Genomic DNA, 18,724 nt, shown 5'->3' with positions numbered 1-18,724 from the left:
TCACGCTGCTGTCAAATGGGAATGTTTTTTCTGAACATAGAATAATAAAGACATGAAATAATAAGAAGCTGTATGATAAGAGGATGAATTATCATCGCTTACACAGAAAAACATGAAGCATTTTTATTTCATTTACGCGACTGACAGATCAATAGGACTCACGCGCGCGCGGAGAGGGAGTCACGTGACTTTTGGAAGAAGCTGGGGGTGGGCAGCATCAGCATCAGCAGCATCCTCTCTTGCAGTGTCTCCCAATGCCTTTCAGAATGAGAAAGCAAAATGTGTCTATCATCAAAGCCTTTTTTTATTTGATTTTAGCATGTTAGTTGCATGAAATGCACTTTTGTTTTGTATTTTTAAATCCTCCCCCCTTCCTTTTTTATCTTCCCTGCACCTCATTTAATCCTGCTGTGGTGATGAATGGTGCAGCAGGAGTCATGGCTGGCCTTCTTGCCACAGCCATTTATCTTTTTTTGCTTTCCATCTAAGGAAAAGAACTCTCCCATCTGAACAAAAAGCCCTGCTTTACAGTAGCGCTCAGGTAGGTCACGCTCCGTCTCCTGTTTCTCTTTCAATTTTTTTTAAATCAGAGATGTTTCATTGTGAAGTTACACAAGGCCTAAGATTACATAATAGATTGTGCTTGTGCTCTGTTACACACACACACACACACACACACACACTCTGTATAGGTTTAATTGATAGTTCCTGTTCCAGTTACATCAGTCTTTGTACTACTGAGTGAATCGATTCATTCCTTCGTTCATTCCTTCAGCGGAGGTTAGAGGTTGCAGGGTTGTGATTGGCCGAGAGATCTCGAGTTCATGTTTAGGTTGTGATCGCATCTAAAGGGGAGTTATTAAAATTTCAGAAAGTCCTTTCGTGCTCATGTGTATTTATTATAAGAATAAAAGAGAGCTCTGTAAGAGCATAAAGGAGTCTGATGTGAGCAGTATTCACACAGGATCATGGAGAGGTGATATAGAGTAATGGCATTAATTAATATTATTCATCATCTCAGTCAGTTTTGTCTGACGTTAGCGCTATTCAGGTGGGATTGCTTTTACACACTTGTGGAATTTAGGAACAGGTTTAGGAACAGCATGTGGAAAGAGCGTGCCATGTTTTTACCTTCTATAAAAGGACATTCATACTAATATAGGAGTATAGAGCTGCAGGTATTATAATAGTGTATTATATTGCATTTGATGCCTCAGAAAAGACTGGTGTATCCAGTGGAAAAGGAGTTTTTAAACAGCAGAGATTAATGTAAAGCTTATTATAATGTAAGTATTTATCTCTCAGGATCATTTTCACAGACTGATTATTCCAGCATCTGAAAAGGTTACAAATGTTATTTAATTACTATAAAACACCATAGAGACATAAAAACATGTGCTATAAAGTGTGTATATCCTGTCTGAATATAGACTTGGACTTGTAATGAAGTGTGTGTGGGTTCATTACTTATTTTCTGAAGGAAGCTGAAGCAGCTGATGTGAAGTAAGTCATATTTAGACCAAATCGGTGTGACGAGCAGTTTAGGGTGACGTCATTATTACCGAATGTCTCTGAAACTTTCGAAAATCTCCAGGTGATACAGGATGTGTCCCGGCTAAAGTGACGTGTTGGTAAAGATTCCCTTTTATTCAGCAGGAAGAGAAGAATGTAAGAAGTATTTTTCTCGTAATCTTGAACCAGCCGAGATCAGGCCGAGATGATGCTCAGATTCTGAAGCTGATGCTGATACTCTGAATCTTAACTGAATTATACGTGTAAAGAATTTGGTGAGGGTGGCACGGTGGCTTAGTAGTTAGCACGTTCGCCTCACACGTGTGGAGTTCGCCACACACGTGTGGAGTTGTGGCATGTTCTCCCCGTGCTTGGTGGGTTTCCTCTGGGTGCTCCAGTTTCCTCCCACAGTCCAAAGATCAGCCTTCTAGGCTGATTAGAGTCTCTAACTTGCCCGTAGTGTGTGATTGTGTGTGTGCCCTGCGATGGGTTGGCACTCCATCCAGGGTGTATCCTGCCTTGGTCCCTGATGACGCCTGAGATAGGCACAGGCTCCCCGTAACCCGAGGATAGATCGGATAAGTGGTACAGACAATGAAATGAAAAAAATGTATTTGGTGAAAATATGTCGTTTAAGACGCTTGGTTTTAATCATTAGTGTTATATCATCATATCCACCAGCTCTGTAATGTAATAGATATCATATAAGGTACATTTTCTGCCTCGTTTTAAATACAGCTCGAGACTTGATTAGAGATCGTGATGCAAATCCACAGACTTTTTTTTTTTTCAGGATGCTATTTTTTACGCCTGTGACTAAGTGTCCAGGAAAAGCACAATATTTCCTGATGGTTTATTGCCTCGTGTGTGAACGATGATGAAGCTCAGATCCACTCTGCTTTTACACAAACATGCTTCATGACTTTAAACCAGAGCTCTGTGTGTTCAAGAATAAAGTAAAAGTTAAAAGTCATCACGGTGTCAGAGGTCAGAGTTCAAACCGAGTGCTCGTCCTCGGCTCGGCTGCCGCCTGGAAGATAAGAGAGATACGAGAGCTCCGAGTGTCAGCTGATGCCTTCTACTGATCCCATATCAACCAAAATAGCACACTGACATCATAGTACAAATCATCCGGCAAGACGAGTGTAGTGGAACGCACCGCCGTATCTCTGCCGTGTCCTGGTTACCCACTGATCTGTGCTCCTTTATTTATTTATTTATTTATTTATTTAGGATTACGGCAGTGCCACGGTTTATCAAAGCTCCCAAAGAAACATTATCTACAACCTCTGGAAAGGCAGAATGCTTCAAAATCACAGTACTGAGAGTTGAGTGTGCAGTAAAATCACAGTAATAAACAGTGAGAACGATTAACGAGCGATGAATTGTGCCAATCAGATACAAGTGTCTAATCAACAATCAGCGATTATTAGTTATCAAGGGGATCCCAGTTAACTTCTTCAGCTCTTTACTGTTTAAAACACATTCAGTAACTGAATCTCATGTGTGAGGAATACAATTCTCTGAAAACCTTTAGCCCTATTTGGACAGGATTAGTTTGACACATAATTATTTTCTGGGATTTTAGTCCAGTTCTGTCAAGTCGGTCACATTTTATAGCTTCTGTCTGGCTAAAGGTCAAAACGAGTCGATCTCACTGACAATAGGTCAATAATAAAATATACTAAGAAGCACAAACAGGAACAAACACTTTATACACCATAGTGCAAAAGTTAGTCCACCCCTGATCATCACACTCCACTATTGTTGTTGATCATCTCATTCCAGATTCTCTTCCTCTCTTTCCTGTTATAATAAGCTTCTTTTTGTCTCTTCTCCTCTCTTCTCTCCTCTTCTGGAAGTCTTTACACTAGATGTTGGGGGGTATCTGTGGGGTTTAGTGATCATTCAGCTACAAGAGCATCAGTGAGATCAGACTCTGATGTTCAGGATGTTGATCAGACTCCAGGTCCAGTTCATCCTAAAGGTGTTGAGTGGGGTTGAGTCAGAGTCAGGGCTCTGTGCAGGACACTCAGGTTCTTCACTCCATCCTTCACCTCCACACCATGTCTTCATGGAGCTCGGGGTTAGTTTCACAGGGGCAGTGTCATGTCTGGGAATAGTAGTGAAGGAAATTGTACAGCTGCAGTATGGAGAGATGTTCTAGTTTAGTTTGGGTGTGACGGACAGGGGTGCACATACTTTTAGACATTACGTGCAATCATAAGGATAATAAATAAAAACATCACTCTAAATGTATTCTTTAATTACATAAGTAATAGTTCAGTGTTTATAGGAGTAAAGATGCCTAAAATAAACAAACAAAAATTCTTATTCCTTTTTCTGTCATTAATATATTTTATTGTATATTTTCCTTAAACCTCACTGAATTTGATCCCGCTCTGTTTGTTGTTTCAATCCGTCCTCAGCTTCATCATTCGATATTTTATTTGGCCTCTGACTCACGGTACACAAAAATCTCTGGATCTAATGACTGATGTGTGATTATATATTATTACAGCAGCGCGGTGAGTCTCAAGACCAGGCCCTGATTACACACACACACACACCACCCCTGCAGAGCCGTCGCAGCTCCCCGGCTGCCATGATGACTGGCCTTTGTTCTTTCTTTTTTTTTTGTTTTAAATTCCTCTAAAGGTACACAAGATCCCATCTTCTAATCCTTTCCTCCCTTCTTTTCTTCTTTCTTTCCAACCTCTCCTGTCGCCCCCCAGCTCTCTGGCTTCGGCAGCTGGTTGCGTTTGCGAGCCAGTACTGTCTCTTTTGACACACACACACCACACACACACACCACACACACACACACACGTAGACAAAAGGCCAGAGCTGCCTGTCGAACACTGCCCCCTTTTTCCTTTGCATCTGCGAAGACACAGGGTGACCCACAGGACAGGAGGAAGAGAGGAAATAATAATAAAAAAAAAACCAAAATAATAAAAACACATACACACACATATACTGAAACACACACACACAGAAACAGAAATGGGGCCTGGATGGATCGAGATGCAGCGTTTGCACGGATCTTGGAATCATGGAAGATTCCCAGTAGACGAGGCAGCAGAGAGATTTAGGGTAGGCACCGGTTCGTGCATGTTTGCATTGCTCTGTGTGTGTGTGTGTGTGTGTGTGTGGTGTGTGTTTATGGCCTTTTGTTTTCTCTCCCTCAGTTAGAGACGACAGGATGCTTGGGTTGCCCAGGACTGAAGGACAAGACAGCTGATTTTAATTGACAAAAACCCCTCTCTCTCTCTCTTTCTTTCTCTTTCTCTCTTTTTCATTCTGGGAGAAGACGAGGAAGGAGAGGAAGCAGGGACGTTGGATAAAGGGAGAGGAGCATGAACCAGAGAGAGTGAGAGAGTGAGTGAGTGAGTGAGGGGGGGAGGTAGAGCAGGAAAACGGAAGAGCAAAACCAGTGCTGCAGAATGGGGTAGAAACGGAGAGGCAAGAATCAAAAACGAGGCCAGGTACAGAGCCGTGTTTACTGTTTACTACTCCTCCTTCATCTGCTTTTTTTCTTTTCTTAGGAAACACAGGGAGAGAGAGAGACAGAGAGAGAGAGAGAGAGAGAGAGAGTGCACGATGCTCTTCGTTTCTGGCTTGTTTTCAGCTTCCATTTCCATCTTAATGTCATCCATCCATCTTATAAAGCCATCCCCAAGCATGGCGTCTGCATGTTCACCGTCCACCAGCGGTCATGTCTGTTTTTCAGGCCTAGTCCATTCTTCAGAGGAGCTCTTGAGGTCTCGGGCCATGAAAACTCCATCCATGTTTAACGTAGATGACATCAGGAATGACTTTCAGCCGCATGTTCCTGTGTTTCAGCAATTTTATTTTCAGTAATTGTGTGTAATCCTATCTACAGGTCACAGCAGGATCATCGAGACTTTGTCTGGAAATAAAAAAGAAAAATCTGACCTAACATAACTATCTTGACAGGAATGTTCCAGAACTGATGGAAATATCTGTGTGTGTGTGTGTGGGTCTGTCCTGTGAGGCTGCACTGCAGCACACACATTATGTGAGAGGACCGGAACCGGTTGAAACCGGTTTGAGGCAGATGAGGAACAATGCAGTGACTGTGCTACAGGGCAGAAAGCAAGGCTTCAGAAAACAGAGAGCGAAAGACGCCTCGGTGCATGCTAGCAGGGTCATGGCAGGGTTTCATGCATCAGGGTTCTCCTGCTCATGGCACGTTCCCGTGTGTGTTCGAGACAGGGCCGGATAACACGAGCAGCCATGATGGAGGAGGGAAAAGACACACATTAGCAGCTTTTTTTTTTGGGTCATGGTATCACAATATCAGCAAGGCTGCATGGGCCAAGCCGCTGTTTGTCAGGCGTAATGTGACCCATGAGTGCTGTGAGGGAAAGTGGGAATTTTTCAGAGGAGAGAGAGAGAGAGAATAGAAGGAAGGAAGGAAGGAAAAAAGGAGGGAGGGAGGGAGGTGTTCAGTGGTGGCAGAGGGTGAGAGAGTGGTGTGTTTGAGGGGGAGGAAGGAAGGAAAGAAGGATGAAAGGAGGTTGTTTTGCAGTAAAAATGGTCGGAAGCGAGGGTGAGGAGTGCTTCATTTGCATGCTTTCACTACTCTGTGTGTGTGTTTGTCAGGGTCCCTGACTGAATTTTGTCAGGCTGTGTCGCTTTATCTGATCTCAGGCATCTGATTTTTATGGTAGCTTTGCTTGCTGGATCATTTGAAGGCCTTAAGCCTTTTTCCTCTCATTTCTCCATCATAACCTCATTTTTTTGCCGTCTTTGTAACGTGTTTGTGAGTGTGAGTGGATGAATGTGTGTATGGAGGAGAAGGAAATGGAGAAGGAGGAGGAGGAGGAGGAGGAGGAGGGAGAAGGCCATTTTGGCCCTGCCGGTGCAGAGCGTGCAGATGTTAATAACAGTAATGGAGGACAGGCTGGCTGCTGTGAGCTCCACCACTAGAATGCAGGCAGCAGTGGGATTAGCGCTGGTGGCTAACCTGAATAGCCCATCCTCATCTTTCTGAATTTGATCTTTTCTCCGTACCATGGGATTTTTCGTGTCACAACACGATTTATGAGGATGTTTGGCCAAAACTGCTTGTGTTCCTTCACAATATAACGGTTAAACCAGATTAAACCAGTTTCATCTATCTAGGTTAATATATTTTTATGTTACACCAGTACACTGTACATATCATTTAGAAACCAGACACCATGATGTGTAGATTATTGGTTAGAAGCGGAGCTAGTGTTACCCCAAAGTCAATTATTTTTCTACATGCGTTCATACATTCTCTTATACTGCATCAACGTGCCAACAATCCTTTAATAGTTAATAGGTCAGGGAATGTCTACAAAACAAGTTCCTGTTGTCACTTACATTATAGCAGCTATAAACAGTCGTTTCCTCAGCAGACTATATCTCTTTACTTCAATTTATTGAAAACAAAAACCAAGCTTGTTGCATTACCAGGAAACTGAGAAGTGTAAAGACGTCTGTGCGTAAGATGTCAGAAAATTATCTGTTACAAAGCGCTGACACTGGAGACTCCTTCCATAAATGCAGAAAGTCTCATTATTCATTTTTTAATTCATCTGTAACGTGGATCATCTGCTAAACGAGTCCTCTGAGAATGAACTGTTACTATAGAATGTATTTATAATGAATCAACACTTTCTGACCAATCACAATCCAGAATGCAGCATGCAGTACATCCAATAGCCAGTGCTAATACAGGTGATGCTGTGATTGCTGTTAGGTTTCCTTTGTAATTGCCTTTTTTTTTCCAGCTGTGAGTTTCTGAAAATCTGTAGATTTATACATAATTTTTAAGAATTTTTCTTAAGGATTTCCAGAACGTTAATTCTGTAATTTCACATAATTCAGTTTTCTATTATGTTCAAATCCTGATTGTATGGCAAAAATAATTCTTTGTAGTAAAAATGTTTATATTTTTATTATTATAACTGGCATATTATATTAAACCTTTAAATGCTGATGCACTGGATGTGTTCTAGCAAAAGTGTCCATTTATAATTTAAGTATCTTTTGAGGTGATGTATCAATTAAGGCAGGATGTAATAGTTTTGACACCAAATTAACATTATATTTATTATTTATCTCTTTTTCTTTCAAAAGGGTTTTAGCTCATATCCATAAGACCATGGGCGACATGAAAACCCCGGACTTCGATGATCTACTTGCGGCCTTTGACATTCCTGATATGGTCGACCCCAAGGCCGCTATCGAATCCGGCCACGATGACCACGAGGGGCAGCTCAAACCAAACATCCACCATGATGAGGACTCCCACGTTCCCTCAACACCAGATGTCGGAGTGAGCGTTATTGTCAAGAATGTTCGAAACATCGATGCTAATGATCACTCGCTTTCAGACAAAGAGATCCATTCGTCAGTCGGAAACGGAATACACAACGGGTTCTTGGCCATGTCGCCTAACAACAGGTTTAGCAAAGATGGCGACAAGCATCAAAAAGGTGGAAATCATGGAACAGAAGTAACTGGCTCCAGGTATAACCAGTTTAGCCCCATTTCCAGTGCTGACGAGTTTGATGATGATGACAAGATTGAAGTAGATGACCCTTTGGACAGGCAAAACAATTTACCTTGTTTCAGACCAAATCCTCTTACAGGACTTAGTTCTAAGCGTGAGGAGCTTCATTCTAATCTTTCAGGCAATGGTCCATCTAAGATGGGAACTAATGGCAGTTACAACCATTCAAAAACTGGAAACACTAATACCAATGGTACTTTAGGAAACCCAAATGCCTATGATCCTCCAAAACTAAGAAAAACAGAGGACCAAGTCAAAGAGGTACTCAATGGCCAAGATGGGAAAGAAGGAAGGGAGCCAGTTGTTGGGTTGAGTATGTCCAACCTGTCTCAAGCCAAGGCTAAATCATCTGCCAAGCTCTCATCCTGCATTGCTGCTATTGCTGCTCTTAGTGCAAAAAAGGCCAGCACGGACTTGACAGCTGCTGAACCCACTGTCAATAATCAGGACTCTCCAAAAGAGGCTAAGGAGAGTCCAAAAATGACAGAAAAAATCCCAGAGCAAGAGTCAGCCCTGGAGCTTTCCAAGAAAATGCTTTCCAAACAGCCAGAGAGTCCTTGTAGTGTTACCAGCGAGAACAGCAGCAAGGGGTCTCCCTCATCCCCTGCGGGATCCACCCCTGTCATTCCCAAAGTGCGTATTAAAACCATCAAGACGTCTTCAGGCCAGATCAAGAGGACTGTCACCAGGGTACTGCCAGAGTTTGACCCTGAAGGTCTGAAGAAGGGTATCGACTCGGGATCCATTGTGGTATCTTCCTTCTTGTCTTCTCCCACATCAAACTCTGTTTTGTCATCTCCTACCCGAACAGCACTCCCTACCACTGTGGTGGCCACTTCTGGAGGTTCAACCATTGAAGTCACGAAGCAAATGACCATCAAGCCTGTTGCTACTGCCTTTCTACCAGTGTCTGCAGTAAAAACTGCTGGTTCCCAGGTAATTAACTTAAAATTGGCAAACAATACAACAGTAAAAGCCACGGTCATACCTGCTGCATCTGTTCAAAGTGCCAGCAATGCCATCCTCAAAGCTGCCAATGCTATTCAGCAACAAACTGTTGTGGTACCTGCTTCCAGCCTTGCCAACACCAAACTTGTGCCAAAGACTCTTCATCTTACCAACTTGAACCTTCTTCCTCAAGCTACATCAGCTTCCGAACTCCACCAGGTTTTGTCCAAACCCCAGCAACCCATCAAACAAGCCATGATGGCTAGTCAACCTCCTAAGAAAGTGTCCCGTGTGCAGGTGCTGGCCAGTTCTCAGAGTTCAGTTGTCGAGGCCTTCAACAAAGTCTTGAGCAGCATCAACCCTGTGCCGGTGTATGTCCCAAACCTGTGCCCTCCCTCCTCAGCATGTATTTCTTTACCGTCCCGTGGCTATAAATGCCTTGAGTGTGGTGACTCCTTTGCTCTCGAGAAAAGTCTAACTCAACATTATGAGAGAAGAAGTGTTCGTATTGAAGTTACATGCAACCACTGCTCCAAGAACTTGGTCTTTTACAACAAGTGCAGTCTTCTATCCCATGCCAGAGGCCACAAGGACAAAGGTGTGGTCATGCAGTGTTCCCACCTTATCTTAAAGCCCATCCCTGCGGATCAGATGATCTTGGCCCCATCTGTGACCTCTAGTGCCCCCATTTCAACTACAGGTCATGGTTCTTCTACAGGAAATCAAGGGAAAAGTGAAACAACAGTGATCTCGGCACCTTCTTCTGTGCCTGTAGTGGCTGCCATGCCCCTAGATGAAGATGTTTCCCGAGTGTGTCGATCGAATCTCAAGTGCTTGGAGTGTAACGAGCTGTTTCAGGATGAGTCGTCTCTGGCCATGCACTATCAACAGGCTGCTGAGTCAAGTGGACAAGTATGTTCTGCCGCTATAGATCCACTCTTATGTGATCTTTAAAGCTTTTTCATGTAAAACTCAGCCTGAAACAACTGTGCATGCAATGTAGTATGATACACCCAGGACACAAAAATCACAAAAGCACAATGTAATTTCTATGTATAGCGCTTAAATGCTTTTACAGTACGTTCTTTTTTATTCTCCTTCTGCTGCAGAAATCCTGCACCATCTGCCAAATGCTGCTGCCAAACCAGTGCAGCTTCGCCTCTCATCAGCGAATCCATCAGCACAAGTCTCCGTACATCTGCCCAGAGTGCGGCGCCATCTGTCGCTCCGTCCATTTCCAATCCCATGTCACCAAGAACTGCCTGCACTACACGCGCCGAGTGGGCTACCGGTCAGTCCCCGCATCACCTCATGTGGTCATTACTTCATTATTTCATCACGTCCTATCATTGTCTGGTGACAGGGGCTTTTTTGCTCATATTGTACGTTTTTGCTGAACAGCTCACTTTTATGAGGTAGTGGTACTGAGCAAGCATTTAACTTATCATGAATGCACCATCAGCAGCAGCATTGCCAGGTCTGAAGTTTTATTTTTACTAACTTCATTCTGTGCCTTGATTCTTTTCTCGTTCATAGGCCTGGGTTTGGGTTCTGGTATTTCAAAACACAGAACCTCAGTTCAGTGATCCGGAGTGTTCCTGTTCATAGCTGCATTAATGAGAATATATCTAAAAGTTTGGGATCATTCTGGCATCTCAACATTGCCTAAATTTCCTTACTGTAATATTGTTAAATTCTAGATTCTGATTCTAATTGAAGTGTCAATTAATTTTGTTTAGAGCAGATGATTAGTTCTAATCATTTCCAAAGTAACAGTTCATTGTCAAGGACTTGTACAGCTCATTATAAACTATTTAAAAATTCTGTAAGGAGACGTTTATTCAGCATTTAGGGAAGGAGTCTCAGGTGTCAGAAGAAAAAAGAGAGGTTGATGAAGGACACTGTATTTATAGCTGCTATAATGTAAGTCAGAACAGGAAATAACTTGTTTCACAAATGTTCCATGATGTTAAGAGTAACTATAAATGATTTTGCTGTGGTATAAGAGGACTGAAACACATCCTGGCTAGCACAGAGAAATCTCAGCATCACCCCACAGCTTGTGTTGTTGATTCCCATGTAACAGCATATTTCTTATTCCTTACTTATTTTGCATGATATTGTGGTTGTTTAAAATCCTACAGACCTGGCAACCCTGTTCAGCAAGCTCGGAGCTGAGAAATTAAATTACAGATCTCGCTTACATGAAGCTCTGAAAGCGCAAGTCCAAGTCCAGTGCATTTTCTTGTTCTGTTGCTCCTCAGGTGTGTCCACTGTAGCGTGATCTTTGCTGACGTCGCTGCTCTTAAGTCACATACCCAGGGCTCGCACTGTGAGATCTTCTACAAATGCCCTATCTGCCCCATGGCCTTCAAATCTGCCCCGGGAACTCACTCGCATGCCTACACTCAGCACCCGGGTGTGAAGATTGGAGAGCCCAAGTGAGTCTCGTATACATTGTGTATACAGTCTATACGTCATGTGAAGACTTCATCTGAGAAGAAGATAATAAGATAAATGCTAATTTGCTCTTGCGAATTTTGACACAACTGCTAATTCCTGTAGCATTGATTAAAATACAATAACAAAGCGTATTTTTAAACTTTTCCATAAATACAGCACAGATTTGACATGCTAATTTAATATGCAGGTCAAATCAATTTTCTACACACACACACACTTCCTCCTGTGATGTTTTGTTTCCCTAACAGTGACAGAGTAGAAACGAATTATCCACAGTAGCTTGTAGATGTTTTTTTCCAAACCCAGCCTCTCCTCTCGTTCACTAATCAGCACTTGTTAATGAAAAGACCAGGTGGCTCTTTTGTCTGTCAGGAAACATAATCACACCTCGACTAAACAAGCCATGACGTGTGTATTGACTCTCGATGACACGTCTGAGTGAGCGTCTTTCAATACGGTCAGGTCGGTCCACGTTAAGTGACGGGATTATTCCTCGTTATAACAGATGTGACGGTGATTGAAACACATCCTGTCTGCTCCAGCTCTGTTTGTTCAGCATGTTGTCATCTCCTCTCTGTAGCAGCAAGCTCGGTTAATTCGAGTCTCTCCTGTTTTGATGACTAGCACCATTTTTGAAAGTGATCAGGTGTTGGAGCATCATTTTTCTCAAACCTGCAGGGTGTCTTAAATTATTCTCTGTAGGATGTAATTAGTAAGGAATTCATTTCAGGGATGGATAAAGAATTTGATATTTAACCATTTATGGCAGTATTAATAATCTTGGCATAAAAATTAAATTGAGATGCATTTAGCGATGATGGAAGTAGTCTCCAGTGTCAGAGCTTTGTAACAGTTAAAGGTAAACCTGAAACACTTCTTTGTGGCTCTCTGTAACATGACGAGACGATTTTTTTATCTTTCTAACTTAACGAGAAGAGAAAGCTGAGTTAAGGGTATAACTCTTTATAGCTGCTATAACTGTGCTACAACATATATATATATAACTTATTTCACAGATGTTCCAGAACATTAAAGTAACCATAAACCAAAAAAATACAGTAAATAATTAACTTAACAGTAATTTTTCATCACTGATGATTACTTTCCTGTTGCATCATGGCACACAGAGTTTTATTATTCACATAGACACTTTATCATGTTTTTTATTTTTTTTGTAGGTTGATCTACAAGTGCTCTATGTGTGATACCGTCTTCACCCAGCAGATTCTGCTCTACACACACTTTGACCAGCATCTTTCCAGTCAGAAAGTGTCTGTGTTCAAGTGTCCGGACTGCTCCATGCACTACGCCCAGAAGCAGCTCATGCTAGATCATATTAAGGTGAAGAGGAAAATTGGGAGGGAGATCTGAGCGTTGCAGTGTTCAGACGTTCTTTTGGATCCCCATAACCCTGTTTTTGTTTCGTTACAGTCGACACACGGGACACTTAAGACCATCGACGGTCCCCCGAACCTCGGCATTAACCTCCCGCTCAGTAGCAAGCCCATCAACTCCCTGACCCCCAATTCCAACAGCAAAGACTCAGCTCCCCTAAACAGCCTGGACAAGGAGGGCAAGAAGCCCTCGTCTCCAGTGAAGAAAACCGCCAAAGGGACAGACGACCGACACAAAAAACCTGTCTCGTCCTCCATGTTGTCCTCGGGTCCTGGCTGGACGTGTAAGGAGTGCGATCGGCTATTCACACAGAGAGAAGTCTTCATTGCTCACATGAAGAGAGAGCATGGGAAGGTAATAAACCAAGTGTTACATCAAGATGATAAAATTCCAGACAAAAAATATGCTAATATCCGACTCTAGCGGTAGCAATTACTGGGTCCTGCAATTTGATTTTTCCTTTTTTAAAGTTATTTGGCTATTCTTATATCTCACCAACCAAAGCCTCTAGTTTTTCTGAAAACCTATAAACACATGGTAACACGCCGTTACAGAAAAATAATCAATGACATGGTGACGTGATGAAGTGGAGCTATTCCTACTATTCCGATTTATTAACTAATTTAATGATTTATCGACAAATTACAATTTATTAACAAATTATCAAAGCTTATTTTTATTCATTTATTATTACACAAAACAAGCTAGTTTCAGTTGTTGTGTAAGCTATGGCAATAAACATTCGTCTCCTCAGCAGCCTCTCTTTATTCTCTCGTAAATAAAAACAAATCAAAACACAATATTGATTCATTCTAGATTCTGATTGGTCAGAAAGTGTCGATTAATTTTGTTTAGAGCAGACGCATTCGTGCTAATCGTTTCCATAGTAACAGCTCATTCTTATGGACTTGTACAGCTCTTTAAAAATTTAAAACTCTTTATAAGCTTTATAAATGTCTTTATTCTCTTGTTAATAAAAACACAGCAAAACACAGAATCCGTGAAACCGCAGTGAAGCGTAAACTCCTCTGTCCTGAAGTGCTGACGCTGAAGACGCCTTCCACACACTTTAGAGAAAATTTCACATTACGTCGATATTTTTTGTTTATTATTTTTTTATTGCGAAGTCTTCACACTCTCTTCATCACCGCTTACATTTTATCAGCTGAAACCTGTCACGACTCGACCCCATGGTCTTCTGACCGAGCCAGTCCGGGGTTCGGAGAGTCGAGTGTAATTTGGAACAATCAGAAAGTGAGAAGAGGGAACGGAACATGTGACGGCGAATCTCTCCAGTTCTTCCTACTGAAGCTGGGGTTAAGTGGACTTCATGCAGAAATAATGGCTCCTAAATGAACAGTTTAGAGTGAAAGGCTGTGAGGAGGATAATATTAGAGCTTTAAAGTAGAAATAACAGACTTCGTCTTGGGGTTAGTCGAGTCGTGACGTGCGTGCTGATGAGTTTGAAACGCACAATGAGGTGATTACAGCGGCCGAGTGCTCTGGACGAGGGCCGAACAGCAGGGAAGGTTGTTGTATTGTTGTCAGGAAAACAATATTGACGAGTGTGTTTTTCTAAACTGTAATAGCCAACTGATTAAAGCCCACTGTGAGCATTAACCAGACGTTTTATTCACCGTTTTGTACGTTTGTCCTTTTAAGCTAAATCCAGACAGCTGTGTGTTTTAAATGTTTTTCTCTTTTTTCTCTCTGCAGCAGCTGAAGAAGCATCCGTGTCGTCAGTGCGAGAAGTCGTTCAGTTCCTCACACAGTCTCTGCAGACATAATCGCATCAAACATAAAGGCGTCCGAAAAGTTTACTCCTGTCCGTGAGTATCGCCGAGTCTGTCTGCTGCTCGTCTCCGGGAATTAGCAAACTTAAAATGTTTATTAACAGATATTTTTAGTATGAAAAAATGCCTATAACTGACAATATACTTTTTTTTTTATTTTTATAAATATGTGTTTTTAATATTTAGAACTATTGAGGTGCTTTATACTGTATGTAAAAGACTGACAAACAATTACAAAAAAAATGTTCTTCATTTTTATTTAGTAAGACTCCTTATTTCCCAAAAGTCTGTCCTCTTTCTCACACACACAGTGTGAATCCTTCTTTTTCTAATAGTCTGACTTCGTTTTTTATCATTTGATCTTTTTTGGAAAATGCTGAAACATGATGTTGTTTTGTAGAAACAGCTTTCTGCTCTGATTTCTTCCCTCAGTCACTGTTCGGACTCCAAACGCACTTTCACCAAGAGGCTGCTGCTGGAGAAACACATCCAGCTGATACACGGCATGAAGGAGGCGGAGAGAAGGTCAGCGCTGGAGTCCAGCAGCACGGAGGAGGCCGCTGTTAAAGAGCAGGTGATGAACACTGACTTTCCTTCATCACTTATTATACAGGAGTCTTAAGTGGCTTATTACATGTACCGCTGCTTCTCTACGTACGCAGGAGGTGAGAAATAAAACCTTTTATGAACAAATGCTCCTGTTTTACTTTCAGCTTCATTCAGTTTCAGTTTAATGAGCTAAAAAACAACAGACGAACATCTGGATAGAAGCTGCATCACACGCTGTAGACAGGACTGATATGATGATATAATAATACGAAAAACTTTAAACAATAACGTAACTTAAGACTCAAATTTCACGTTCTTGTTTGTTTGCGCGTTCAGGTACGCAGCCCCAAACGAAAGCTCAACTCTGATGGCGAGGACGCCGAAGAAGAGGAAGAGGAAGAAGATGAGGAAGAGCGCCGTGAGGGAATCCCCAGCCACGAGCGCACGGCCTCCTCGTGCCCTCAGCCCATGAAGAAGCTGAAGGTGAGCGTGTTAAAGACTCACAGATGTGCCGTGTGCACCTTCTCCACCACCGAGCTGCCAATCTTCCAGAAACATCTCCCGTCGCACAAGACGGACGGCTCGTCGCACCAGTGCTCCGAGTGCGGCCTGTGCTACACGTCGCGCCACTCGCTCGCGCGCCACCTCTTCATTGTGCACAAGATGAAGGAGCCTCCGAACTCCGAGCAGCAGGAGAACGCTCCCAACGTGCCGGACACGCAGTGCAGGGTGTGCGGCAAGACGTTCGACACAGAGCCTGCTCTAAACACACACATGCGCACGCACGGCATGGCCTTCATAAAATCCAAGAGACTGAGCGCGGCTGAGAAGTGACACTCCAATCTCAAACGCTAATACAGAGCCTCATTTGGGACAGAACCCACCTTCATAATCAGAGACACTGAGATATGGAAGCAGGGATAAACCTGGAAAAACAGGGAAAAAAGGACGTGCGGAAAAACACGGCCTTAAACACGTACGCGCACATGCGGGGAAACACCCGGCTATTTTTTTTCACTGAAACATGTGGATAGAAGGTGGACCACAGAGACGTTCTCCGTCTCCTTCCTGCATCTCTGTACGCCTCACGTATATACGACTTCTATATAAATACACATATCTATGAGAAATGTATAAATATAAATAAGCACACTTGTGTGTTTGAGGAGATGTAATATATTGAAAGTGGAATTATGTGTATTTAAATATCTATGAAAAAGGCATTTTGTACACTTTATGATAGATGTTTGTATGGATGTCTGATAGATCTTTTTATACGGCAGAAGTTTTATTTTCTATTAGACCCGTCTCGTCCTTGTGTTCTCCAACCAGCCAGAGCTAGTCGTCGTCTCCAGGGTCCGGACCCGTCCACTCGGATTAAGCTGGAATTCATTTCGAGCTTTTTTATTAAACTGTCCGTTCAGATTCGAGAGAGGTTCTGGACCGAACTTTACCGCACATGTATTTGTTTAAGCAAAGACATGTTTGGTATCTGACGTGTAAATCATCTCATCTCATCTCACCTCACCAACATCGCTTGCACACTGGGTAAAATATATATATCAATCTCAATCCCTTCTGTGTCAGACAATTCAACCTGCAGAATGTAGGCCACGCCCCCTTCACTCCCCCTCCTGGAGTATGTTTATTTTGTCACTTTTAATTTGCTATATTTATTTGTCAGATTTAAGAAATGATGTTAAAGGAAATGTTCCCACAATGTGAAGGAGAAGCTGAGCTAGCTCTCGTTAACTTCATTCAAAATTCTATCCGTTAAAAATAGCCAATTAAGATCTCCTTCTTAAGAGTCTCCGCCCATATTTATGTGTTAAATATCAGTATTTTATCAGATGCCATTCCACAGTGTGTTGAGTTTGAGTGTATTTACAGCCAGAACATTGATTTCCTCCAGCGGTTGAATCAGACATCTCACTCGAGCCGATATCACGCAAGGTGTAACCGAGACACGCCCTTTTTTTAGACAAACTCCGCCCCCTGGGGCTTCTGAATGGTGTGAATACTGCAGCGTGATTTCAGTATTAAATCCTCACTGCATGTTTAACTCGAATTCAGACACCAAACATGTCTCCTCTGATCGACTGCCTTTCTGTTCTGTTCTTTAGACCAAAGTGTTTACTTTTGATCTGTATTTGTTTCTCATTTATTTTGTTTACATCAAGCAGGACCATTTAATTATTTTTATTTCCTTTAGTCTTAATTTTTATTTGATTCTTTCATGAGAAACTGCTGAAATCCAGATGCAGAGCACATTACTGGATCGATGGTATGTTTTAGTTCTTACATAACCCTCAGATATCAGGTGTTTCCCGCTCTGCTCCGCAATTCTGGCTTATTTTAAAACTTGAAGATGCTTCTTTATGAAAAAATATTTGCCAAATTTCCTTTTATTTCCCCCCGCTAATTCACAGGCATTTCATTTCTCTCCGTAGACTCGGCTGCTCGTCCTGATTCGCTTGCGTTGAATGAAAGAATGTGTCTGTAAACATGAAACTGGAATGTTTTCCAAGCTGTTAGCCGTTAGCTAAGATGTTTTTCAACATTTTCAACTGGTGAGACGTGAGATATTGTATAAGCAAATAATGACAATAAAAAAAAACCTTTATTACAGTGCTACATTTGTTCAGAGTTTCCACACAGGACACAGAATGGATGTATTTATGTGTTTGTTTGTTCGGTTTTTTTACTTTTTGGATAAATGAACATTTGTGAGAAGGCGTTTGTTTGTGCATGAGAGAAGCTGTTTACGATGGTCGTTTCTTAGGCTGTCTTGCTGCTGTTCAGTAGACTTGTCTGATGTTTGTATAAAAAACCCACAAAAATAGTTATTGTCAATAAACAATACAGAAAACAAACCTGAGTTCAGGTGTACAGTGGGGTTTGTTGTTTAGCAAAGAGTGCTACCATCTTCCACTGAAGAGCTTAGGTACTTTTAATCAAAATCCAGACAAATCAGGAAGTTTTAGATTTGGCCACAGATGTAAAATAAACATATAATAAACATGAGTGGAAACGCTGGGCCATGTAGGTGTGTGAAAACAGTCAGGTGGATGTGAAGGAGGCAGATACGGTAATGATACAGATGTGGAAGAGCAGATCAGGTAACTACCCTGACACAAATGGGAGGTTTGGTTACCACATTTACACAGGAAATGCAAATCAGGTAACAATGACATAGGTGAAAGGTTCGGTTAGAACAGTTACAGAAGGGATGCTACGGTGACCGAGAAGTGCAAAACACAATAACGAATCCAAAAACACAAGGACAATTCACACAAACTAGGGAATTCTTCCCTCTGATTGGACGAGACATCGGTCACAGGAAGTCCAGCAGTAGCTGCAGCAGTAGAAAGTGGATTGGTGTGTGTATGAACACAGCTCTGCTCTTATAGCGCTCCTTACATCCTTTAATCTGGAATAGTTTGGTATTCAGAACATTCCTGCGTTCTTCAGGTGTGTTTTTAGAGATCGCATA

General features: G+C 42.1%; 1 protein-coding gene across 7 annotated transcripts; it reads left to right on the top strand.

Annotated features, from left to right (window-relative positions):
* Positions 1–235: 235 nt before the first annotated feature.
* Positions 236–17,862, top strand: znf532 (zinc finger protein 532). 7 transcript variants are annotated; one of them, XM_058415963.1, is made up of 11 exons: positions 237–541; positions 4,248–4,608; positions 4,704–4,893; positions 7,648–9,943; positions 10,141–10,322; positions 11,296–11,472; positions 12,673–12,835; positions 12,926–13,243; positions 14,606–14,718; positions 15,115–15,256; positions 15,568–17,862. In XM_058415963.1, the coding sequence occupies exons 4-11, from the start codon at positions 7,673–7,675 to the stop codon at positions 16,063–16,065; spliced, it is 3,864 nt and encodes a 1,287-aa protein (XP_058271946.1). In that variant the 5' UTR covers positions 237–541; positions 4,248–4,608; positions 4,704–4,893; positions 7,648–7,672; the 3' UTR covers positions 16,066–17,862. The 7 variants fall into 7 exon arrangements, with proteins under 7 accessions (XP_058271949.1, XP_058271946.1, XP_058271944.1 ...); XM_058415961.1 differs by having other exon boundaries at positions 4,704–5,000; XM_058415966.1 differs by lacking the exon at positions 4,704–4,893 and having other exon boundaries at positions 236–541; positions 14,609–14,718.
* Positions 17,863–18,724: the final 862 nt, after the last annotated feature.

Source organism: Hemibagrus wyckioides, linkage group LG18, assembly GCF_019097595.1.
Source record: "Hemibagrus wyckioides isolate EC202008001 linkage group LG18, SWU_Hwy_1.0, whole genome shotgun sequence".
Taxonomy (NCBI): Eukaryota; Metazoa; Chordata; class Actinopteri; order Siluriformes; family Bagridae; genus Hemibagrus; species Hemibagrus wyckioides.
Note: the sequence above shows the minus strand (reverse complement) of the source record. Positions and strands in the feature narration are given on the sequence as shown.

What these genes read in the sequence shown, in the direction of transcription:
- znf532 (XM_058415964.1), top strand. Translation starts at nt 7,673, where the DNA reads ATGGGCGACATGAAAACCCCGGACTTCGATGATCTACTTGCGGCCTTT. An exon ending in CTGCTGAGTCAAGTGGACAA is followed by an intron (nt 9,944 to 10,140) that starts GTATGTTCTGCC and finishes CTTCTGCTGCAG; the next exon opens with AAATCCTGCACCATCTGCCA. An exon ending in TCATGCTAGATCATATTAAG is followed by an intron (nt 12,836 to 12,925) that starts GTGAAGAGGAAA and finishes GTTTCGTTACAG; the next exon opens with TCGACACACGGGACACTTAA.